The sequence below is a fragment of the Onychostoma macrolepis genome, chromosome 12, assembly GCF_012432095.1.
Source record: "Onychostoma macrolepis isolate SWU-2019 chromosome 12, ASM1243209v1, whole genome shotgun sequence".
Taxonomy (NCBI): Eukaryota; Metazoa; Chordata; class Actinopteri; order Cypriniformes; family Cyprinidae; genus Onychostoma; species Onychostoma macrolepis.
In genome coordinates, this window is record NC_081166.1 from 3,021,445 (window position 1) to 3,044,158 (window position 22,714).

Here is a 22,714-nt window from a genome sequence, read left to right on the forward strand (position 1 = left end):
CGTCTGTGCGCTCGCGTATGGAAAGCGACGAGATTCGCCTGCGAGAAACCCGGAGCGCGCAGGACTCGGGATTCACGTTTCTACACAACTGATGAGTAACAATTCCTGTGAGTTTTACAAAAAAGGAGTTAGTCGATTAGTAGTGTTCTGCTTTAATTTAAAACATAGATGTTGTTTAGTGGTGCTGTAAGGTCAGGTGGAGTTTGTTTATTTACTGTCTCGATGTTTTCAGCAAATGAATTCACCGAAGAATTGCTAATGACTATAATTCATCAGACAAATTATTTAATTCGGTTTATAGATAATAGATCGTTATACTTCAACATGAACTCTTATTTAATGCTGAAATCTATCTGTCTAACTAACGTTATTTGTATATACGTTTATCTATCTATCTATCTATCTATCTATCTATCTATCTATCTATCTATCTATCTATCTATCTATCTGTCTGTCTAACGTTATCTGTATATACGTTTATCTATCTATCTATCTATCTATCTATCTATCTATCTATCTATCTATCTATCTATCTATCTGTCTGTCTATTTATGTGTCTGTCTGTCTAACGTTATCTGTATATATGTTTATCTGTCTGTCTGTCTATCTGTCTGTCTATCTGTCTGTCTGTCTATCTATCTGTCTGTCTATTTATGTGTCTGTCCATCTATCTGTATATACGTTTATCTCTGTCTGTCTGTCTATCTATCTGTCTGTCTAACGTTATCTGTATATACGTTTATCTATCTATCTATCTATCTATCTATCTATCTATCTGTCTATCTGTCTATCTGTCTGTCTGTCTGTCTGTCTGTCTATTTATGTGTCTGTCCATCTATCTGTAAATACGTTTATCTGTCTGTTTGTCTATCTATCTACTGTATGTGTCTGTCTGTGACAACATGCCCCAATAGAGGTTTTCTGCTGTCATTGACAATGACATTAATGTTTTTGCTTCATTTATTTTATACTTTCAGGTTTCCAGATTTACGATGGATGATCATGTGCAGTGCACAATCTGCTTGGATCTATTTAAATTCCCTGTGACAATCCCATGCGGTCACACCTTCTGCAAGGTCTGCATCTCCAAATTCTGGGATGGCAAGGACAAAGACTTCCACTGTCCTTTTTGTCAAAAAGCCTTTGACACAAGGCCTGAGCTGAATCGCAACGTGTCTCTGTCGATGTTAACAGAGATCAGCACACACAGTCCAGTTAAGACAGATGTGAGTGCAGGAGCCTCCATTCACACGGATCCGGAGCCAGAGCAGATCTGTGAGCGGCACCAGAAACCTCTGGTCATCTACTGCAGGAACGACAGCATGTGTGTTTGCTATGAGTGCTCTGTCAACGAGTGCAAGGGACATGATACAATTTTGGTGGTAGAAGAACGGAAGAATAGAGAGGTAATATTGTATTGACATACAAATACTGTATAAATCATTATTAATATCATATGTTTTTGCATTACAGTAATGAGAATTTGAGTTAAAAATAATGCTTCATTTTCAATTTGTCAATTGGCAATAATGTCACAATACTGTATTTTCTTTATGCAAAATATTATTTTTTCATTTTCATTTTGTAGTGAAATATATTGACAGGTTTTGTGAAATTCTACCTGTATATGTAATTGCTGACTTTTTAAAGAATTTGTAGGAAAATGTTTGTACTTTGCATAACATTAATATTCTTGCAATTTTTCTGTGCAGGCAGAATTGAAGAAAAAAAGTGCAGAATGCAAGAAACGCCAAGAAACCACTGAAAGAAACCGTCTGGAGCTCATGGAGAACATGGAGAAAGCAAAGGCAAGACGTCTCCCATCATTACCCTCTTCATTAAGGATTTCACATATTCATATCCAAACCCATGTGACATCATAGTGACACTTTACAATAAAAAAGTATTATAATGTAATCTAATATAATAATACATTTGTATTTTTATTAACTAACATTAACAAAAATTCATAAATACTGTAACAAATATATTGCTTATTGTTGTTTAATGCAGTAACTAATGTTAATTAATGGGACCTTATTGTAAAGTATTAACAACATTATTTCATACGTGGACAACAAAAGGATACGTTTTGAGGAATATCCACATTGCTCTTTTTTCATGTGACAGCAGGCAAGAGCTGTCATGTACAGATAAGGACTAAAATCACCATAAACTGATCATAAGCTATTCTATACTACTACTGATCAATATTTAATAAAACGTTTCCGTTCTGCCAGATGTCTGGAATCTCATTCACAGTTTTGCATTTTAAACACATGCAAAGAACATGCAGGACCTAGTCGCATTGCATCGCGCCGCGTAAACATTACCATGTCTGCATTTGTGATCGGAGAAACGACAAACAACAAGCACTACTCCACACTGCTCAAAACTCGCGTTTGAATAGTCAGTGGCAAATTCTTTAAATAAGAAAACATACTTACAGGCTGTGAGTCGGAAGCATCAGACTGTCCTTGCAAAGTTGGAATTGCCCCACTTTATAGAAACAGCCTTTGAGCACAGCTGGTTTTGTAGGCTACTCTCCCAGGTTCAGGAAATATTCCCCGTAAAATGCGCTGCACACACTCTAATATTTGGGTTGAACTGTTATGGAACAGTGTTGTAAATACAACTTAACCACTGATTTCTAGTTGTGTCCTCTTTTGGAAGCCCAAACAAAGTAGTTTCGCTTTCACAACGAAACAGCGTCTCCAGGACACGGCGCCGGCGGCAGTAACAATACTACAGCAAATAAAAATCACGCCCTCTTTCTTTGCGTATACATTTGGGCGGTGTTTTGCAAATCTTCCCACACAATGACGTAGACATGTGGGGGCGTGTTTGAATGAGCCGTTTTAGGAGGTTGAGGACGAGTCTTAACTTTTACAAAGAATATCTCTTTGGGTTTAAGACTTTAGTCTTTGCAACTTTAGGGATCTTATCTATGCACGAACAGCTTGTAACACTCCAAAGAGAAAGGATAACTTGAAATCATCATATGACCCCTTTAATACATGCCTGGCCTCATTCCTAAAATCTTAAGTATTTTGCTTATTTAATCCAGACAGCCAGACAGTGTATATTAGGAAATAGTCTTGAAGGATGCATATTAGAAAGTATCATTGCTCATGGCGTGTGCGTTGTTCTCCGTCTGCTCTATCAGGTATCACTACAGCAGACGTCTCAGTGGGTGAACACTAAGTTCTCACAGCTGATAAAGGTGCTGACAGAGAAACAGGAAGTGACAGAGGTTTTTCTGGAACAGCAGCAGGAAATGACACTGTTGCAGGCTCAGGAGAGGCTGGCTGTTCTGGAGGAGAGAGCGATGCAGCTAGCAGCTCTTCAGGAGGAGATCAGCAGCCTGTGTTCACTCCCTCCCTGCCAGCTCATCAAGGTCTCATTTTATTTTATTTTACTATTTTATTTATAATGCTGGTGGTTTATTTTAATTTAATTTAATGCTATTTATTTATTTTGAGAAATGTGCATCACAAAATAAAAAAAAAAAAAGGAATAAAAATAAAAGTGAAAAATGGCCCCATTTTCTTTTTAAATAAATTATTTTCATATGAATTCAAGTTACTATATAGAAAAAAAAAATGCTTGTTTTTAACTTTTCTTTTGATGATACTAAGGTTGTTTTGTTGGGGAAAATATTATTTATTGTCCATATTTTTACAATTAAATTAATTATTAATTTTGATATGATTGTTAATGTTGTCACAGATGTGAATAGGTGTAATGTTTGTCTAATGTCTGTGTTTGTGTGCTGATGCAGGACTCCAGGTTCATAGAGGTCCCACACTTCAGTGACGTTCCTGTAGATGTGCATGTGAGCGTACAGGAGAAGCTGACACCCATCACAGACGTCCTGTCCCGCGTGTCTAAGCTGGTGTGTGAGGATCTGGATAGAGCCGTTCAGGTGTCCGCAGGACAGGATAAAGAGGGTGAGGAACGTTTATGGTCTGTTCACTGACTGTCTGATGCTAAATGCACACAAATATGGCTTTCTGAAATCACCAGTTTCAGTCTGTTTAGCTGCTACTTTGTAATTCCCATGAGTCAGGGCACAGGCATTTTGCTTTGCTAAACAAAGATGTGTTTGCAAGGTGCTGAGTTGATGTAAAATGAGTGTTTTAGGTAAAAGCAATTACTGAATTTTGCCAAATTTAGTCAGATTTGTAGCATCAAATCTTTTCGGTGAGATAATGAGTGCTTATTTTTTACCAGACATAAGATGTACACATATTTTACACTTTTTTTGTTTTCTGTGCAACTATTACTTCAATATTATTCCACAGCAGTCTATACATTTTTGTAATTTTGTAATTGTAAAAATCATAATAAAAACCATACCAATCTAGGATGGGGCAATGTCAGCCAAAAATGTAAGCTTTTGGTCGACAACAATATATATCACAATAAATCCACTATTTAATGAAAAATTACGGTATTTTCAAAAGTAATAGTATGATAGACCTATCACAAATTTAGATGTATTTATTTATATAAACTGTCATTAATGTTGCAATAAAACTATAAATAATAGTTTAATTATTAAGTTTAAAACAAAGTTTTAAGATTTTAAAACAAAGATTTTATGATTTTATCTATTTTTATCTAAAAATACAGTTTTATTCATATCTGTTCAGCAAATTTCTGACATAAGCAAAATAAGCAAAAAAATTATTATTTTTTTTGGTCAATAACAATATCAGCTTATACAGTATATGCATATATTGAAAAAGCTATGATGAAAAACACTGAAAAATAATGGTCCTTGTTGTGACAATTTCCAAAGTAAATTTTAATAGATGTGTTTATATATAAAATATTAATTAATTATTTATTTATCAATATTTACTTTATTTATTTGAATATAAATTAAAATGTTATATATTAAATGTATTTATATTTTATATAACCAGTCATAATCATTGCAATGAAACAGTTTTATAAATAAATAATTATTACAAATACTTTTCCCCGTTAAATACTGTTTTGTCTATGTCTGTTCAGGATTGTTTTTTTCTGTCTTTCTCGAAGGCTCTCCTCAAGATAAGAGGCCAATTCTGGCTGTTGTTCCCAGTCCTGCAACACCATCATATCCAGCTGAGAAGGAGGGACTGAACTCATGTACGCTCATATCATATCATCACATGATAGCACAGTTCTTTATTATTCTCAGTCTCATATGTATTTGTTCTCTTCATCCAGACCGCTGCAACCTGACCTTCGACCCTCGCACCGCCAATGCTCACTTACGGCTCTCCCAGAGCAACAGGAGGGCGGAGCATCTGATCTCCGGGCCCCGCCCCGTCCCGGCTGACGAGTCCCGCTTCGACCACACCTGGCAGGTGTTGTGTTTCCAGAGCTTCACTCACGGCCAGCACTACTGGGAGCTGGAGGTGTCCAAACCGTGGGCCTACGTGGGCGTGACGTACCCAAACATCCCACGCAAGGAGAAGGGCAAGCGCTGCATGGTGGGGATGAACGAGCTTTCGTGGAGCCTGCAGCTGGACGAGCGGCAGCTGAGCGCGTGGCACGCCGGCTGCAAGGAGTCCGTTGCCGGTCAGCTGCAGATGAATGCACAGCCGCTGCGCATCGGGATGCTGCTGGACTACGAGGCCGGGACGCTGACGTACTACGGCGAAGGACAGGTGCGGCTGCACGCCTTCCACTGCGCCTTTACACAAGCACTGCTCCCGGCCTGCTGGATCGGGGAGGGCGTCACCATTACGCTCTGTGAACCACGAGCATGAGCATATTTGATCCTGGGGAAATAGATGCATCCCTACCGTAGCTGAACCTGAGACGCGTGGCCTTCCTTCGCCATCATTTACTCCTGGTGTTTCTGAGCGGTGAGATTTGACGAGCTCAGGATTCAGTCTGGGATGGTTCGGGTTGATCTGTGGAGAATTGCGTAAGGGCCGAAATATACTTCATGCAAGTACATGAATGCAGATGCTCGTATATGTGACCCTGGACCACAAAACCAGTCATAAGGGTCAATTTTGTGAAAGTGAGATTTATACAATATCTAAAAGCTGAATAAATAAGCTTTCCATTGATGTATGGTTTGTTAGGATAGGACAGTATTTGGTCGAGTTGCAACTATTTGAAAATCTGGAATCTGAGGGGGCAAAAAAATCTAAATATTGAGAAAATTGCCTTTAAAGTTGTCCAAATGAAGTTCTTAGCAATGCATATTACTAATAAAAAATTTAGTTTGATATATTTACGGTAGGAAATGTACAATATATCTTCATGGAACATGATCTTTACTTAATATCCTAATGATTTTTGGCATAAAAGGAAAATGGATAATTTTGACTCATACAATGTATTGTTGGCTATTGCTACAAATATACCCTGTGCTACTTATGACTTATGTTTTGTGGTCCAGGGTCACATATATATACATGAGTGTTTTAAAGGTGCCATAGAATGCATTGATACAGTATTTTAAATTGTTCTCTGATATCCACATAGAAGGTATGTGGCTTAGGTAAGGGCAAAAAATCTCCAGAAATGGTTTTACATGTGCATTTACAACCCTGGGATTTCTCCTTAGAATGAAACGGTCTGTTATTGGCTAAGCAGGAAGGAAACACAGGGAAAATATATATTTCAGTACTTTCTCGTGCAGTTATATCTTTGGGTAATTATACTGTAAATAATATGCAGGCATCAGGGAGCCACTATTAATATACAGGGCATTGAAACTGCTTTGGAATGCATGATGGCTTTTTAGTTTCACTTTCACTTTGGAGATTTGCTATCGCAGGAACTCTGTTTATACTATAGAGCTGCAGTACTTGCCACACATTTTACAAGATCAGATGCTTGTCAGTGGTGCTCAGGATCTGTAAATCAATGTTTATGTGGTAAGTGAAATCTTATGTACTGTAATGTAACAGGCTACCGCTAGCAAGGAGCTAACCATGTCCCTTTAGTAGCTCGCGTTATTTTATTAGAACGCGTTATTTGCTTTCCGTGCCTTTCTGAATACAGACACCAACCCATCCCTGCACTTCACATCGCCTGCACAGCCTGGAACATAACATTTATTTCCATGATCTGCCATTTTCGCTGTTGTCCTCGCTTGTTTCTTCACAATACCTGCAGAACTGCTGATGGTTCGGCTGGCGTCTGGCCTAGAACATGGGCGTGTATATGCAAATGTTGGGGGCATAACTATTAATTATCCCAACTGTTACATCACAGTCGGTGTTATGTTCTGATTCGCCTATTTTTCAGTGGTCTTTTTTTATTCAGGAGATTTACATAAGAAGGAGGAAACAATAGTGTTTGAGGCTCACTGTATGTCATTTTCATGTACAGAACTGTTATTATTCAACTATGCCAAGGTAAATACAGTTTTCCATTCTATGGCACCTTTAAAATAATGTTTTAAAAGAAGTCTCTTATGATCAAAAGTAAGAAATATTGTGACAATTTAAAATAAAATATTTCTAAATGTATTTCATATATTCTAGGGTGACCTCCCGCAAACATTTCCGCGCCTCAGGGAGCTGTTATCAATATGCAGAGTATTTAATCACTTTGGATGCAGCTCGTGTTGGATGCAGGGTTGCCAAATCCACATTTTTGCACAGAATTGGGCTGATTTTAAACTGTTGCGGCAGGTTGATTTTCTCCCGTGGGTTAAAGGTTTGAAATATTGCATAAATTACATTTGACTGAAATGCTTGTATTGAAATATTTTGCATTCTACCTATGATAAAACGGGTAGATGTTAAGTTTTATGAAGGACGACCACTGGTAGGAAGCCTTTTAGCTGTGTTTATAATCAATGTACATAACGGTGATTGTAAAATATGTATTACATATTTTGAGTTTTGATATTTGGGATATGGTCATTGCGCTACTTTGGGGGCTACTTTAACCCCCCTCAAACCCAACAACCCCCAACCCTAATATATTCATATAAATCTGCATATTAGAGTGATTTCTGAAGGATCATGTAACACTGAAGACTGGAGTAATGATGCTTAAAATTCAGCTTTTATCACAGGAAGAAATTACATTTTAAAACATTCCTATAGAAAACTGTTATTTTAAATTGTAATAATATTACTGTTTTTATTGCATTTTTGATCAAATAATTGCAGCCTTGGTCAGCATAAGAGACTTCTTCAATAATAATTATTCCAAAACACACATATATAGAACATCTGTGTTTGTGTACTTCATAAAGTGTGTTTCTACCCTAAATCTTTGCCATTCTTACTTGTGGCCAAATTATGGCAGGTTACATGAACTTTTATGATGTTTTGAAGAGTTTGCATTTAGGGCCAGTTGTGCACTTTGTTTTTATGTTGTGTTCGAGAGATCAGTTATTTTTTGCTGTATCCACTCCTAGTATATGACTCCCATTTGTAGTTTTTAAATATTCAGAATCAGATCTGTTCGCCTGCAGTTTCGAAGAACAAACATGTATTTTGTGTTCATTTCGGTCTTCTGTTTTTCTGTGCTGTAGGATTATCGTAACAGTGAATTGTATTTGTACGTATTTCTACTGTATCAGTTTTAGTAGTATTTTGATTATTTTTACAGAATTTAACTACATCACGGAGGATTATGTCCATCGAATTTATCTTTTAACACTTCAGATATTGACATCTGTGAATATGAGATTCAATTTCATGCTGTAATACTCTAATCTAGTCACTGGCTTTGTTCAGAATAGCATACTTCACGTTATGTACAATAGGCCTGCAAATTTGGTCCAATCAGACCAGTCAAAAAGGAGATACTAAAAGCAATCAAAGCTTATATTGCTCCCAGTTCATTTATCATTTTTTAAGTGGAATGTTGAGCATGTTGCATTGTGGGATGTAGTGTTTTTTTTTCTTCAGTGTGCTCTATTGCATAGTGCACTTTATGGCAGCCCGTTTCCACCACAGAATATAAAAAAAATAAAGGTAGTTGTGAAATTTTTATCTCACAATTCTTCCTTTTTTTACTCACAATTCTGTTTATTTCTCATAATTCAGAAGAAAAGTCAGAATTGTGAGATAAAAACTCTCAACTGCAAGAAATAAAGTCTGGATTGTGAGAGAAAATTGCAACAATAACCTTGTTTTATTCCTTGATTTTTTTTCAGAATTGTGAGAAACAGTATGAAATGAAGTAAACAGTCAGAATTGTGAGATAAATAGTCTTTTTATTTTTTATTCCGTGGTACAGGCTTTCATAGCACTTTATTGCACACTGCAATGCATACTGCAGATATATTATTAGTATGCTATTCTGAACATCGCCTTTCTATAAAGAGCCATTGAAAGTTAGAACACTGTGTGCGTTATATCTGAATATGGGATCATATTACATGAAATCCTTCCTTTTATAGCGTACTTGAGGTCTGAGCTCACTTCTTTGAGCTGACTTTATGCACTAACTAGTAAAAGGTAGAATTGTCCTTAATATTGGGAAATTGTTTGAATATATTAGAAAAACCATTTATTTTGCACAAGCCATCAGGGCTGGAAGAGTAAAGGGGAACCTGGAAAAGCACATCCTTTGGGAATATTGACGTTATTTTGAATCTCCTGAGAGACTTTTTCCAATGAATGTGAACTCATCTTGATATTTGTCTGCTTTTGAAACCCTGGTCATCATTGTATGTGAATAATGAACACAAGACGTCCATAAATGAAATGCATCGTTCCACTTGTACAGGTTTACTTTAATAAAATACACTTTAAATAACACAATACAGTCAAGACCATGCGTAACTGATTAAATGTATAATTAAATAAATTAGGGGGGAAAAGAATCAACAAACTCTGTCCAGGAGACTGAAGGTGCATGTAGGGTTAAAGTGCATCTTTAGTCTAACTGCTGCATGCTACAGAGATGCCAAGACTAGTACACACTGCTGCAGAACACCGTCTGAAACGAGCTTCATCAGATATACATTATGTAGTGTTTGTGAAGGTGATTTTAGACAATGCTCAGTTGATTTGATTACTTGGTTTTTGCTCCGGCAATGAAAATGATTGCAAAAGAAGCCAAAGTGGAATCAACCACTGCATGTTGCAGAGCAACAGCAAACTAACAGCTCATCCAATCAGAATCAAGACCCAGAACTGTTGTATAAAAAAGACTTGTAGCATGTAAAGGTTTTAGTTGGAGGAATAGTTCACCTAAAAATGAAAAACTGCTGAAAATTTACTCCATCAAAGATGTAGATGTTTCTTCGCCAGAACAGATTTGGAGAAATGTAGCATTCCATCACTTGCTCAGCAATGGATGCTCTGCAGTGAATGGGTGCCGTCAGAATGAGAGTCCAAACAGCTGATAAAAACATCACAATAATCCACAAGTACTCCAGTGCATCAATTAATGCCTTAACAAATACATCTTAAAGACGTTTTTAACTTCAAAACGTTACTTCATTCCTCTATTCAAAATATTGCTTTCTAGAGTGAAAAAGTCATCTAGTCTGAATCAGTAGAGAAATATGTACAGATCAAACACCGTTTACAAGCCAAAACAGCTATGGACAACAGGGGAAGGACTTTTTCACTGGAGGAAGTGTTAATTATAGATTATGGACTCATATTTTGGCCAGAAGCAACAGATGGATTTGTTTCTTACAAACACGCAGCTTTTCACTTCACAAGCTGTTAACTGATGGACTGGAGTGGTGTAAATTATTGTGATGTTTTTATCAGCTGTTTGGACTCTCATTCTGACGGGACCCATTCACTGCAAAGCATCCATTGATGAGCAAGTGATGGAATGCTACATTTCTCCAAATCTAATGAAGAAACAAACTCATCTACATCTCGGATGGCCTGAGGCTTAGTAAATTTTCAGCAATTTTTCATTTTCCGCTATTTCTTTAAGTGATGCATTTGACGACGGAATGTGTAGTAAAGGGCGTTCGCATTTGATTTGCAGCATCTAAGCATCCGGAAATGTCTTTTCTTTTCAAAGAATGACAGATTTAAGCGACTGCTTGAGTGTTGAGTAACAGGTGAGTGGCAACAACCAACGATCTTCCATCTAATAACGCTGGACGCAGCAGTCGAGAATGAACAACGACCGGAAGAGCTGTTAATGTGAACGCCCCAGTGTTTTTGGGCCTTAACTCTTGTGCAACTAGCAAAATACTTCAAACCTTGTTCAATCGATCTATACAAAATCACTCATAAATGTCTCCTAAATATACTAATTTTCAAATTTAGAAAAGCTCAATCATTTACTGTCGGTTAGAAAGCTAACAGTCGGTCCCTCTCATTCACCAGCTGTGAATTCATTAAAGTTGTTTTATTCATGTGTCTCTCTCTCTCGTCCCTCTATATAGGCCAGGTCATGTTAATGCAGAGCACTGCGCCCCTGCTGGAGCCCCCGGTCACTGCGTGCTGCCTCACCGGGAGTCTGTGCAGCGGGGCGTTTAACTGGAGATGGTGAGGGGAAGAGAGGATGAGATGAAGGGAATGGAGGGAGAGGAGAGGATGTGCGCTCGCTGCAGACACGTCTACTGGTTCTTCTTGTCTTCAGGTGGGGAGTAGGGTGGAGGCTTGTCCTTCAGAATAAAAACAAAAGATTTTCTCTAATTATTACCCAAACTGGTATTTTTTTGGTGTTTGCTTTAGATGCAGCTCAAGACTCTGGACCTGACTAAGAGGCTGGACAGGTTATATATGGACTTTAACACGTTTAACTTATGCTACATATGAATTTGGTTAACAGGTTGGACCTGGTTACATATGGACTTAGTTCACAGAATAGACATGGTTGACAGGTTGAACTTGGTTGTAAATGGATGTTGTTAACAGGATATACTTGGTTAAAAGTGTGGACCTGGTTATATATGGACTTTAACACATTTAACCTGGTTACATAAAAACTTTGTTATAAATTAACTTGCGTACAGGTTTCACCTGGTTTTATATATAGACTTTGTTAACATAGAACAATGTGGTTAACAAGTTAGACCTGGTAATATATGAACTTTTAACACGTTTACCTTAGTTATATATAAACAGTATATATTAACAGCTTGGACCTGACTGTATATGGACTTTGATAACAAGATATACTTGGTTAATAGGTTAGACCTGGTAATATATGGACTTTTACACATTTAATTTGGCTACATATGAACTATTAACTTGGCTAACAGGATAGATGTGGTTAACAAGTTGAACCTGGTTATAAATGGACTTTGTTAACGGGATAGACTTGATAAATAGGCTAGATATTGGTTATATATGCACTTTAACATGTTTAACTTGGTAACATATACACTTTATTATATATGAACTTAGTTAATAGGTTGGACCTGGTTATACAGTATATTGATTTTGTTAACATAATATACTTAGTTAATAGTTTGGATATTGTTATATAATGGACTTTAACTTGGTTACATATGAACTTTGTTTTATATGAACTTGGCTAGCAGATTGAACCTGGTTATGTACTATATGAATTTTGTTAACAGGTTGGAACAGGTTATATATGGACTTTGTTAATGGGATTGACCTGGTAAAGAGGTTGAACCTGGTTATGTGTAGACTTTAACATTTAACTTGCTTACACAAGAACTTTGTTATAAATTAACTTGGTTAACAAGTTGGACCTGGTTGTATATGGAGTTTAACTAGGTTACACATGGACACACATGGACTTTGTTAACAGGATAGACTTGATAAATAGGTTAGATATTGGTTATATATACACTTTAACATGTTTAACTTGGTTACATGTTACAATTTTATTATATATGAACTTATATATAGACTTGGTTAAGAGGTTGAACCTGGTTATGTAGACTTTAACATTTAACTTGCTTACACAAGAACTTTGATATAAATTAACTTGGTTAACAAGTTGGACCTGGTTGTATATGGAGTTTAAAGTTTAACTTGGTTACACATGGACATTGTTAGCAGTATATATACTAGGTTAACAAGTTTGACCTGGTGGTTATACTGAATATAGACTTTAACACATTTAACATGGTTACATAAAAACTTTGTTATAAATGTATTTGGTTAACTGGTTGGACTTGGTTATGTATGGACTTTATTAAAAAGTAGAACGTGGTTAACAGGTTGGTTAACTCACCTCGGGCAGGTAGACCCGTGTCGGAGCAAAAGTAGACACGCTTGAACTGGCTGCAGCTTCAGCTGCTTTTGCTTCGGCTAGGACAACAAATACAATCAGTTTATATAAAAAAAAGTCTGTCAGAGTTAACCAGTACAACAGTGACTTTAAGTATATCTTGAAGTATAAAACTCAAAGGAGTCCAGCTGTGGCTCATACCTGCGGGGGTTCTGGGCAGGTCTGGGTCCGGAGAAGCGTGGTTCATCGGAGCTGTATACGGTGGAGGAGGCATGTAGGCTGCTGGTCCATCAAAGCCAGGAGGATTGGGGTAAAGTCCACCTAGAGGACACAATTAACAGCAGTTCAGTGTTTGAATACAAGTTTAAATGTCAGCACTTAGTTTGCTCAGCACTGTTTAGCAGTGAACCTGACCTGGAGGAGGAGGTCCAGGGTAGGCGTATCCAGGTGGAGGAGGTGTGGCCGAATACATGCCGTTAGCAGGAGGAGGAGGAGGGTAAGCGTACGCACCGTTCGCCATGTAAGGACAGCCGTAATTTACAGTCACCGGTTGCCCTCTGGATGCTGAAATGAATAAGAGAGACTGAAGGTAATGCTTCCACATCAAATCTGATACTAAAACATATTATATTACTGATTGAGCACAAACGTACCCTGTGCTGCCACCTGTAGCATGTACTGTCCAAACTCAATCGCTCCTCCGGCAGCAAAAATCAACTTATAGGTTGCAGAACCTTCCCAGCCACCTGGAGCAGTGATGGAAACATGCTTTAATATACTTTAGTTCCACGAGTACATTGTCTCTTCCCTTTTTTATCTTCACATTACACTAAACGTGGACTCTTCATATACTTTCTTCCAAGGACCAGATTATTCAAATGAAGATCCGAGGAGGGTCCTGATTCAGATCTGAGTACTTTTATTTAAAGTGTTAGCATGTAATACAAAATCGAACATCACTAATATTGTGTTTTTTAACATGAATGCATAATATTATTATACATAGTATGTATTATTATATTAATACGTTGAATAATAGACATTACAAAAAGTGTCTTTGTACGTCAATATACATAGTTTTTTATCTATTGAAGAATTACTAAAAAGTGAGCAGACACAATAATAATTTTCAATATTTTGACTGTTTCATGTGCTTCAGGGCCAGTGTTATTTTAGCATTATTTATACCCTACTAATTAATATATTTAGACAAAAATTAATTAACCATAACGATTTTAACAACAACGGTGAGGGAAGTGGTTTGGCCTGTGATTTGGTTTATTCCCTCATTGCTCTCTCTCCTCACAGCTGCAGTGTTAAATTTAGGTTCGGTGTTTTACCTCCAGGCTCGGCGCTGATCGTGCCCTTGATGTAGTTGGCACCAAGTACTGGCTGTTTGACCTCACAGCCCTTCATAAGATAAAATGGCATCATGAAAGACTGTAGAGGGTCCTTCCCTTTAGTCACGAAGATCATCTAAAGATCAAACCACATAAGCAGCAAATGATGAACATATTAATTTACTGAGGTAGGTTATTTACAAACCACTAAAAAATGACCAATCAGGAGACAGATGAGGCCAAGACCATATTAAAAATTTGTTTAAAGATCAAGCACTACATTTATTATGTAATTGTTTCCTTGCTCTGTCCTTATCGTCATTAAAAAATAAGATGATTATCTAACTCCTTCTCTTGTATTACGTACCCTGTAAGGTGTCAGGTAGATGCTTCCCTTCTTGCTTTTTCTGAAGGCTTCTGGCAAGCGTTCTGTGTCACTGAACACCAGCTCCACATTCTCATATGACATCAAGACACTGTAGGAAAACAGATTTGGTTTATTACAGTCAGCACATTCTGTGCCAACACATAATGTACAAAGCTAGCTTTGCCATCGCTGATAAGGAACAAAGACTTTTGTTTATAGTTTTAAAGACTACCGGTATCAAAGAAAGCTGTAGTTCTAAGAGCATTTTTCTATAATAATATAATATTACAACCCCGTCCCTAACCCTAACAACAATAAAATATTAACAATATTTTAATTAATAAACTATTAATTATTATTTATAATAATATACAATTGTAAGAAATAAAATAAATTATTTTTTAATTTATTATTATTATTGTTGTTGTAGTTCTATTTGTCTATAATGTTACAATAATTCATTATATATAAATAAAATAAAAATTTAAGAAATTAAAAACGAAATATAATATTATATTAAATATTATATAAATAATAATAATTACTATTGTAATTATAAGATGTAGTACTAAGAACATTTGTCTATAATGTTGTAATAATTCACTATAAATAATAATAATAGTAGTAATAAAATATTTTTAAAAAGTCATAATAATAATAATATAAAAACACAAGAAAAATATATGAAATAATAATAATATATATATATATATATATATATATATATATATATATATATATATTTTTTTTTTTTTGTATTTTGTTGTTGTGGACTATTATTGTGTGAATAATATAGCATAGTTAATGTACTCCAAGATTTATTTTAGTGTTAATAAAGATAATGTAATGTAGAATAGATGCAAAAAAATTTAAGTAAATAAAAAAACTTAAATAAAACGACAGTATCAGATGGTATTTTTGTACTTATATGGTTATTGGTTATTATTGATGATTGTTGATATGTTAGATATGATGTCATTGCTGGAGTCATCAGTCACAGTCTTTATCAGTTGTGTAATAAGATCACAGCTATTGTGAAACTTTAAGAGCATTCTTCTTAAGAACATGTCGTTTCTTTTAGCAGAAGCGTAAGAAGATTATTGCTGACCTACTGCGACTATAACACAGCCATTCACAGCACAAACGCGAATCCTACTACGGCGAAGGCTGAGCTCATTAATATTAATGACGTAACGTGGCATGCGTCCAGTGGGTCTAGCTGATTGGCTGAAACACAAATTGGAGGTTCGTCAGTAGACACGCATCACGAATATTAATAAGGCTACGTGACTGAACGCTGCAGGAAGGTTTCCAAGCAACATGAGCATGACTAAATTAATATTCATAGAGCACACTTCGCCATAGTAGGATTCTGAAAGCTGCGCAAGATCCATGTTTTTAGAAGATAACAACTTATGTGACTGAATATGGGCTGCGTTTACAGTGTGTAAACATAATGTTGCTTAAAATAAACACATAAACGGCAGACAGTCTGAATACAGTGCAAATGAATAAAATGGGTGTGATCTAACGTAACGGTTCGCGCGATGTTATTCAACACATGACACTGTAGACTGTACTTTTCTTATTATGTGAATAGAAAAGCACATAACACACATTAATTAACTCAATATGGACGTTTTGGACAAATCCGTGAGGTCAGAAATAGGACAGTATACCATCTTTATATAATAATAAAAAATAATAACGGAGATATTAATCAAAGAGTCTGATTCCGCGACATTACCTTTCGCTGTTGTTGATGATAACACCTCCAGATTCAGAATGATTGTTGTTGAGGGCCATGGTTGATATCTGTCTGTTATTGTGTGAAATTGACGCTCTACATTCTGCGAGCGCAACTCACAGATCCACCTGCACTTCCGCCATAGGTCACGCCCCCCCGATGACGTCAACGAGCGGGTTTGAGATATTTCCCGAACCTTCTCAAATAACAAATAAATACTTATCTAATCAAAGGAGAATCATCTTAATCTCATAATATTTTATTTTTCTAAGACAGATAGATAGATTATTTAAAACATAATTAAATTGCATAAATCATTCTTGAAATGGCCAAAAAATATAAAATAAAATAAATAAAGGAAGAAGGTTACATTAAAAACAAATATTTTAACATTGAATTTTGATGTTGTATCCACTATTTTATATGGAATTGTTCTGTTTTTATTCTGAACAAGTTCTATGTTGTATGGAAATCGTATTTAATGCATCAAAAGTAACTAATTAAATTACAGAAAAAAAAGAATAATCCCTTACTTTACTTTTTAAGAGAAAGTAATTAAATTACAGTAAGTAAATTCTAAGTAATGCATTAGATAACACCCAACACTGTCCAACCAACAATCAGCATCGACTTTTATTTTGTAATATGACATAATGCTTAAGTAAACCTTACAACTACGTTAAAGAATATGTATATTTCTATGTAGGTCAGAAGATGATTGTTTGGAACTTTAATCCGTGCCACTGCTAAATAATAAATAATTTTCACGCAGCACCCAAATCGTCATCTGAAACGGACTCCATTTTGGATCTTGTGCCAGGAGGTATTGTGCCTATACCCCTACGTCTACTGTGAGCCAACATGGCCGATAAGACTCTTCAGTTTCCTACCATGTGGATAACACAAAACGTTCTCTGCGTGAACTCGTGTCTGTTTCCTGCGACTGCGAGCTGTAGTGGAGCGGCATGGCTTCATCTGCGAAGAGGCGAGCTATTGAAACGGGACAAAACCCTCAAGACAGCAACGAAAGCTCGGACGAGGGTCTGGAAGACTCTGGCGGCGAGGGCAATGAAGATTCAGAAGAAGAAATAAACGAGGCAAGTTGCGATTTTAACTGTTATTGCAGCCAATAATGTCGTGATGTGCAGGCCAGACTGGCTCTGCGTTGAAATACGTCGTTTTGTTATCATGTATATGTGTTTTGATTTTGATTTGTGTTTAGGAGGTCATCGTGGACTTTGAAGCTCACACTATATCTGACCACGACTTTCATGGCATTAAAACCCTTCTGCAGCAGGTACAGAGACATTCATGTTTGCATTGCACTGAACATACATACATATATAACCTACACTGCTCAATTTGCAAAGAGTATACATTATATTTTCCCTCATATATATGTTTTTGTTTTTCCAGCTGTTCCTGAAGTCTCACGTAAACACATCTGACCTGACTGACATAATCATCCAGCAGAATCACATCGGCAGTGTCATCAGGGTCAGACTCATTTGGATAATAGTATACTTTCAAAAATTGGTTTATTAATTTTTGTTGTTATTGTTTTAATGTTAATTTATCTGCATTGTACATTAACATATTCTGATAACCACCATAATAATAGCCAATCATTAATAGTAATGGACATAAGGATGAACAGTGGCTAGATAATATTTTTTATGAAATATACTTAGGCAAATGGTCAAATATCAGATCCTGGTTGCAAAAGCACTTTAAGGCTTAAGAGAGAACCATTAATTTGAATTATAAGCAAATCAACACTAAACATTTAGAGACTTGTTTAAAGCTGCAGTCCGTAACTTTTTTGGGTTAAAAATGATCTGAAATCAATATTTGAGCAAGTACATAACCAGCCAGTGTTCAAAACTATCGTCTTACTTTAGCCCGATTCACAACGGTTAGCTTATGATAATGTTTTTTAATTTGAGTGGTACGAGTAGGTTTTCATGGGAAATTCGAACATGGCACTGCGTCATTACGTCACATCTGTAAACATAAAGAAGTTTTCCCGGCTAGTATGCTATCGAATGTGAGGATCCTGCAGGAGGCAGATCATGTATAGCCTTTTCTCACAGCAGCTGGAATTATTAAATGTATCATTTTGATGGCGGATTGTAATCCAGAAAGGATTATGCGTTTATGAAACACATGTGAATGAAATTAAATTATATTCCAGTTTTACATGTGCTTCTGATTACAGATAGCCTGGGATTACACAAGATTTGTATTTTAAAGAAAACCAGTTCGAAGGGAGCATAATTTGCTTTTTGGTTTAAAAGAATTTATTGATATGAAATTCGAATGGTATGACAATTAGATTAGACTACAGAAATTGAAATCTACATGCTAATACACACTATATGCTCATAGTCACGCAATGCTGATGTTAACATGAATAGTTTGAGAATAAAGTATAGCAATAATAATAATTTGCACGGTTTGGTTTGATGTGATATGAGCTAACCGATCATTAGATTTAATCACCATTGGTAGCGCGATTTATTGTAATGGTTTTTTTCCTCAGTTGGTCAGAACAAACGTGGCAGACTTGTTACTTACTTGTTCAGATGGCAGTATACGATAAATTCTTATTTGGGTCATATTTCCAAGACATAAGCCAGAATCTGTGATTGCGAAGTACAGTAAACATCCACACCGGTGCATGACTGACTGCCACACATTCACCTCAAAACATTAGGTTCATCCGCGCTGCAGCCGTGCCGGAGCACAACCCCACACACGGAAGATAATTCCGCACAGAGCTGCAATTCCAGGTTTTCAAACATAGATGACGACAAAGAGGCAAAACTTACAGACTGCAGCTTTAAATAATAGTGTAAATTTTTTTTATTTACAAAAATTTGTTCCTTAATTTTTTCATTTTGTAGCTGTATATTTCAGTATATTATTAGATGTAATTAAACCTTACAATTAAAGTTTATTTTTTCAAACTAGGTGTCACAAGAAAGCACTAAAGAGAACTGTAAAGGCAAAAATAAAAGAAAGATTAAAATGAATTAAAAAATATTTAAATAACAAAATTAAGATCTAAATAAATGAATGAATAAAATATAATTAATAGAAATTAAAAATATATATATTTTAAAATATTCTCACAATCATAATATGCATTAAGTACAAACAAAAGAAAATAGACAAATACATTTTCAAAATTTTAGCATCAGGGTTCCTTGCATAAGGTTAATTTATTTGGGGTTCATGATATTTAAAAAGTAAAAAAAAAAAAAAAAAACTACCCTAAAATATACTGATAATCACCATGTTTATAATATATTAAACATAATGAAAACATGGATGAACGGTGTATTATGTCCTTAATTATTATATTATCAATGCAGTTAATGCTTTAAATTATTTGTTATGTGTTTTACTCCAGCAAGCGGAGGTACCGGAGGACAGTGATGACGAGGGTGACCCAGACGAGGTGTTTGGAGTCATCAGCATGGTGAACCTCACCGAGAGACAGGTGATGATACTCAGATTTCTGAATCATAACATGAATATCTGATGAATCATTTGTTTGCGGCTCTGGACTGTGTGTTATCAGTGCTGTTTGTGTCCCGTCTGATCGTCTCGTGTGTGTTGATCAGGGTGTGGAGTGTCTGGAGAAGCTTAAGGACATGCTTATAGAGCAGTGTGCCAAAAGCAGCTCCCCGGATGTTCAGGAGCGGTTCGAGCAGCTGCTGCTGGGTAACGGACACTCTGTCGGGCTGCTGCTGAGCGAGAGATTCGTCAACGTCCCGCCACAGATCGCCCTCCCCATGCACAAACAACTTCAGTAAGTGTTCAGTGGCTCTGACCAGCAGAGGGAGACAGAGTGTGTGCTTCTGAAAATAATAGACGTAGGCATGTACAAATATGGTACAAAATAGGGTTCAGAATTTCTTAAGACAAGACACTACATGCAAAAACATTGTTTTTTTATGCACTGTTCAGTTTTGAGATTTTGGATTATTTGGCTTTTCATAATGTGTTGTTCAGTATGGAGGGCCAAATTACTCAATTAAATCATGTTTAAATATATAAATAAATAATTAAATACATAAATGTATAAATGAATACAGTTAACTAAAATGACTATTTGTTACTTAAACTTGAACTGAAATAAAAAAATGTTGTAATAAAAATTTCAAAAACTTATTTTATTTCACTTAGTTGCCTAGGAAATATCATTTTCATTTAGTTTACTTTGATGTACTAAACAACTAAAACTTAAATAGAAATAAATGAAGAGTATATAAACAAAACTACCGCTGCTCTCGTGATAATCGTGTTGTGTCAGGCTGAAGCTGTCATAGTGTTACTGACAACCAGTGCTAATTCCATCGCCTGGATTTATAAGGATCTTATGTAACCCTGTCTCTAATGTGGGTCAGTGCACAAGACAACATGTAGATGAGCCACTTTACATCCCACAATCCCTGTATACACTGAGTAAAGTATTGCACCATTAAAAAAACAACAACCAAACATTTCTCATGTTTCTAAAACATTCACAGAGCTAGTTTTAGATGGATTGAGTTTGAGAAACAGTTCTTTAGTGCTGGTGTATTGATGGTATTCATGCTATCTGGTTTAACAGGAAGGAAATGGCCGAAGCACAAAGGACCAATAAACCCAGCGGTAAATGCCAGTTCTGCCTGATGATCAGTAAAACCTGCAAACCAGCCAAGAAGAGCATATCTGGTCCAGCTCAACCCAAACAAGAGCTGCTGTTTGTGAACGACGAGGAGGAGTTCTTCTATGAGGTCAATTGAACTTTCACTCTTCATATCCTGACTTACAGTGAAGTCAATATGTCCTCAAAATGGACTTTTTACTGATTAACACAGTTTAATTGTCAACGATTAAGCAGCGTTTTTTTTTTTTCCAAGGAAAAATATATTCTGTATTTTATTTTTTCTATAAAATAATAAAGAATATATTAAAGTGCCCCTATTATGGATTTTTGAAAATGAGCTTTCATGCAGTGTGTAACACAGCTCTAAGTGAATGAAAACATCCTACAAAGTTTTAAATCTGAAAGCGCACCGTGCATAAAGTTATTGTCTCTCAAAAGAAAAGTCGACTCTGAATCATTGAAACGAGTCGTTTTTAAAACGAATCCCAAGCCGTTTCATGTTGACATCAGCACAAAACATTAGCATATTGCCCGCCCACTTGTTGCGCAGACCTGGGAAAACTTGATTTTTGCGTTGGTCTGAATGAAAATGCAAATTCATTCTTTGCCACTAGGTGCCGCTTTTGGAGCGTTAAAAGCTCTGCTTTAAATGTAATCGACCAATCACCGCAGATTATCGTCACGCAAAGGAGGGGTTTGGAAAAATGAATTGTTAAACTAATTGTTTGGGAGTCGTTGAGCAAATAAAGTTAAAATAAATGCATATTACAAGAAAATGAAAGTGTTTTTTGACCTTGCATGCATGTCAACCTGTTGTTGGGGACTCCCAAAATCAAAATATGAACCTTTCATATCCCATAATAGAGGCACTTTAACTATAATAACCCTGCTTTGACTAATGAATTTCAATTACTTTTCCAGTTGTTCACTTTTTTAAAAGATAATTTATAGAGATTGCAATCAGAAAGTTTCTACCTAATTAAACTTCAGAGCTAAACCTGAATATAACAGCACTGTGAATCTGCAGATAAACTTTTTTTTTTTTTTGGCTTGACCCTAAACACATTTTCTTGTTTGACAGCAAGCCACGCTGAAGTTCAGCTACTGCGTTCAGGATGAGGCTGATTCCTGTGCGACGGGAAAGTGGTCTTACGACGACGTACCGATGAAACCGTTCCGCACGGTGATGGTGATCCCGATGGACAAGATGGGAGCCATCATAGCTAAAATGACTGAATTTCTGACCGTCTGAACCGTCCAACACTGAACTCTTCTTGTTCTAGAAAAGAGATGTTTAATGTCCCAGGCGTAATGTATAAACCAACCACAAAACAATTTGACACCAAATCACCCCAAACTAGTGAAATCATTTATTTCTGTACATAATCAGTTGAAATTACCCACAAAATAAACAACCCAAACAGGACTCGAGTGTCTTTTGAAGAGTAACGATACAAAATATTTGAACACTATTTACACAAGTATGATTTCAT

At 36.1% G+C, this 22,714-nt stretch overlaps 3 protein-coding genes across 3 annotated transcripts; 2 read left to right on the forward strand and 1 right to left on the reverse strand.

Annotated features, from left to right (window-relative positions):
- On the forward strand, positions 1-9,747 carry trim65 (tripartite motif containing 65). The gene is made up of 7 exons (XM_058793085.1): positions 1-107; positions 978-1,406; positions 1,713-1,808; positions 3,167-3,397; positions 3,782-3,950; positions 5,050-5,139; positions 5,221-9,747. Exons 2-7 carry the CDS (start codon positions 993-995, stop codon positions 5,763-5,765), a joined length of 1,545 nt encoding a protein of 514 aa, XP_058649068.1. The 5' UTR covers positions 1-107; positions 978-992; the 3' UTR covers positions 5,766-9,747.
- Positions 9,695-16,730, reverse strand: wbp2 (WW domain binding protein 2). The gene is made up of 8 exons (XM_058793088.1): positions 16,562-16,730; positions 14,815-14,923; positions 14,448-14,583; positions 13,761-13,853; positions 13,522-13,671; positions 13,309-13,428; positions 13,111-13,187; positions 9,695-11,563 (listed from the first exon to the last, which is right to left on the reverse strand). The coding sequence occupies exons 1-8, from the start codon at positions 16,618-16,620 to the stop codon at positions 11,516-11,518; spliced, it is 792 nt and encodes a 263-aa protein (XP_058649071.1). The 5' UTR covers positions 16,621-16,730; the 3' UTR covers positions 9,695-11,515.
- Positions 16,731-17,460: 730 nt separating this feature from the next.
- Positions 17,461-22,647, forward strand: bccip (BRCA2 and CDKN1A interacting protein). The gene is made up of 7 exons (XM_058793087.1): positions 17,461-17,658; positions 17,784-17,858; positions 17,978-18,058; positions 19,977-20,066; positions 20,191-20,378; positions 21,183-21,348; positions 22,303-22,647. The coding sequence occupies exons 1-7, from the start codon at positions 17,527-17,529 to the stop codon at positions 22,471-22,473; spliced, it is 903 nt and encodes a 300-aa protein (XP_058649070.1). The 5' UTR covers positions 17,461-17,526; the 3' UTR covers positions 22,474-22,647.
- Positions 22,648-22,714: the final 67 nt, after the last annotated feature.

Coding starts and splice junctions, on each gene's coding strand:
- trim65 (XM_058793085.1), top strand. CDS start 993: ATGGATGATCATGTGCAGTGCACAATCTGCTTGGATCTATTTAAATTC. Junction 1,809..3,166: donor AGAACATGGAGAAAGCAAAG/GCAAGACGTCTC, acceptor CTGCTCTATCAG/GTATCACTACAGCAGACGTC. Junction 5,140..5,220: donor GAAGGAGGGACTGAACTCAT/GTACGCTCATAT, acceptor CTCTTCATCCAG/ACCGCTGCAACCTGACCTTC.
- bccip (XM_058793087.1), top strand. CDS start 17,527: ATGGCTTCATCTGCGAAGAGGCGAGCTATTGAAACGGGACAAAACCCT. Junction 18,059..19,976: donor ACATCGGCAGTGTCATCAGG/GTCAGACTCATT, acceptor GTTTTACTCCAG/CAAGCGGAGGTACCGGAGGA. Junction 21,349..22,302: donor AGGAGGAGTTCTTCTATGAG/GTCAATTGAACT, acceptor CTTGTTTGACAG/CAAGCCACGCTGAAGTTCAG.
- wbp2 (XM_058793088.1), bottom strand. CDS start 16,620: ATGGCCCTCAACAACAATCATTCTGAATCTGGAGGTGTTATCATCAAC. Junction 13,854..14,447: donor GATCAGCGCCGAGCCTGGAG/GTAAAACACCGA, acceptor TCACTGCTCCAG/GTGGCTGGGAAGGTTCTGCA. Junction 13,429..13,521: donor CCCTGGACCTCCTCCTCCAG/GTCAGGTTCACT, acceptor TGTGTCCTCTAG/GTGGACTTTACCCCAATCCT.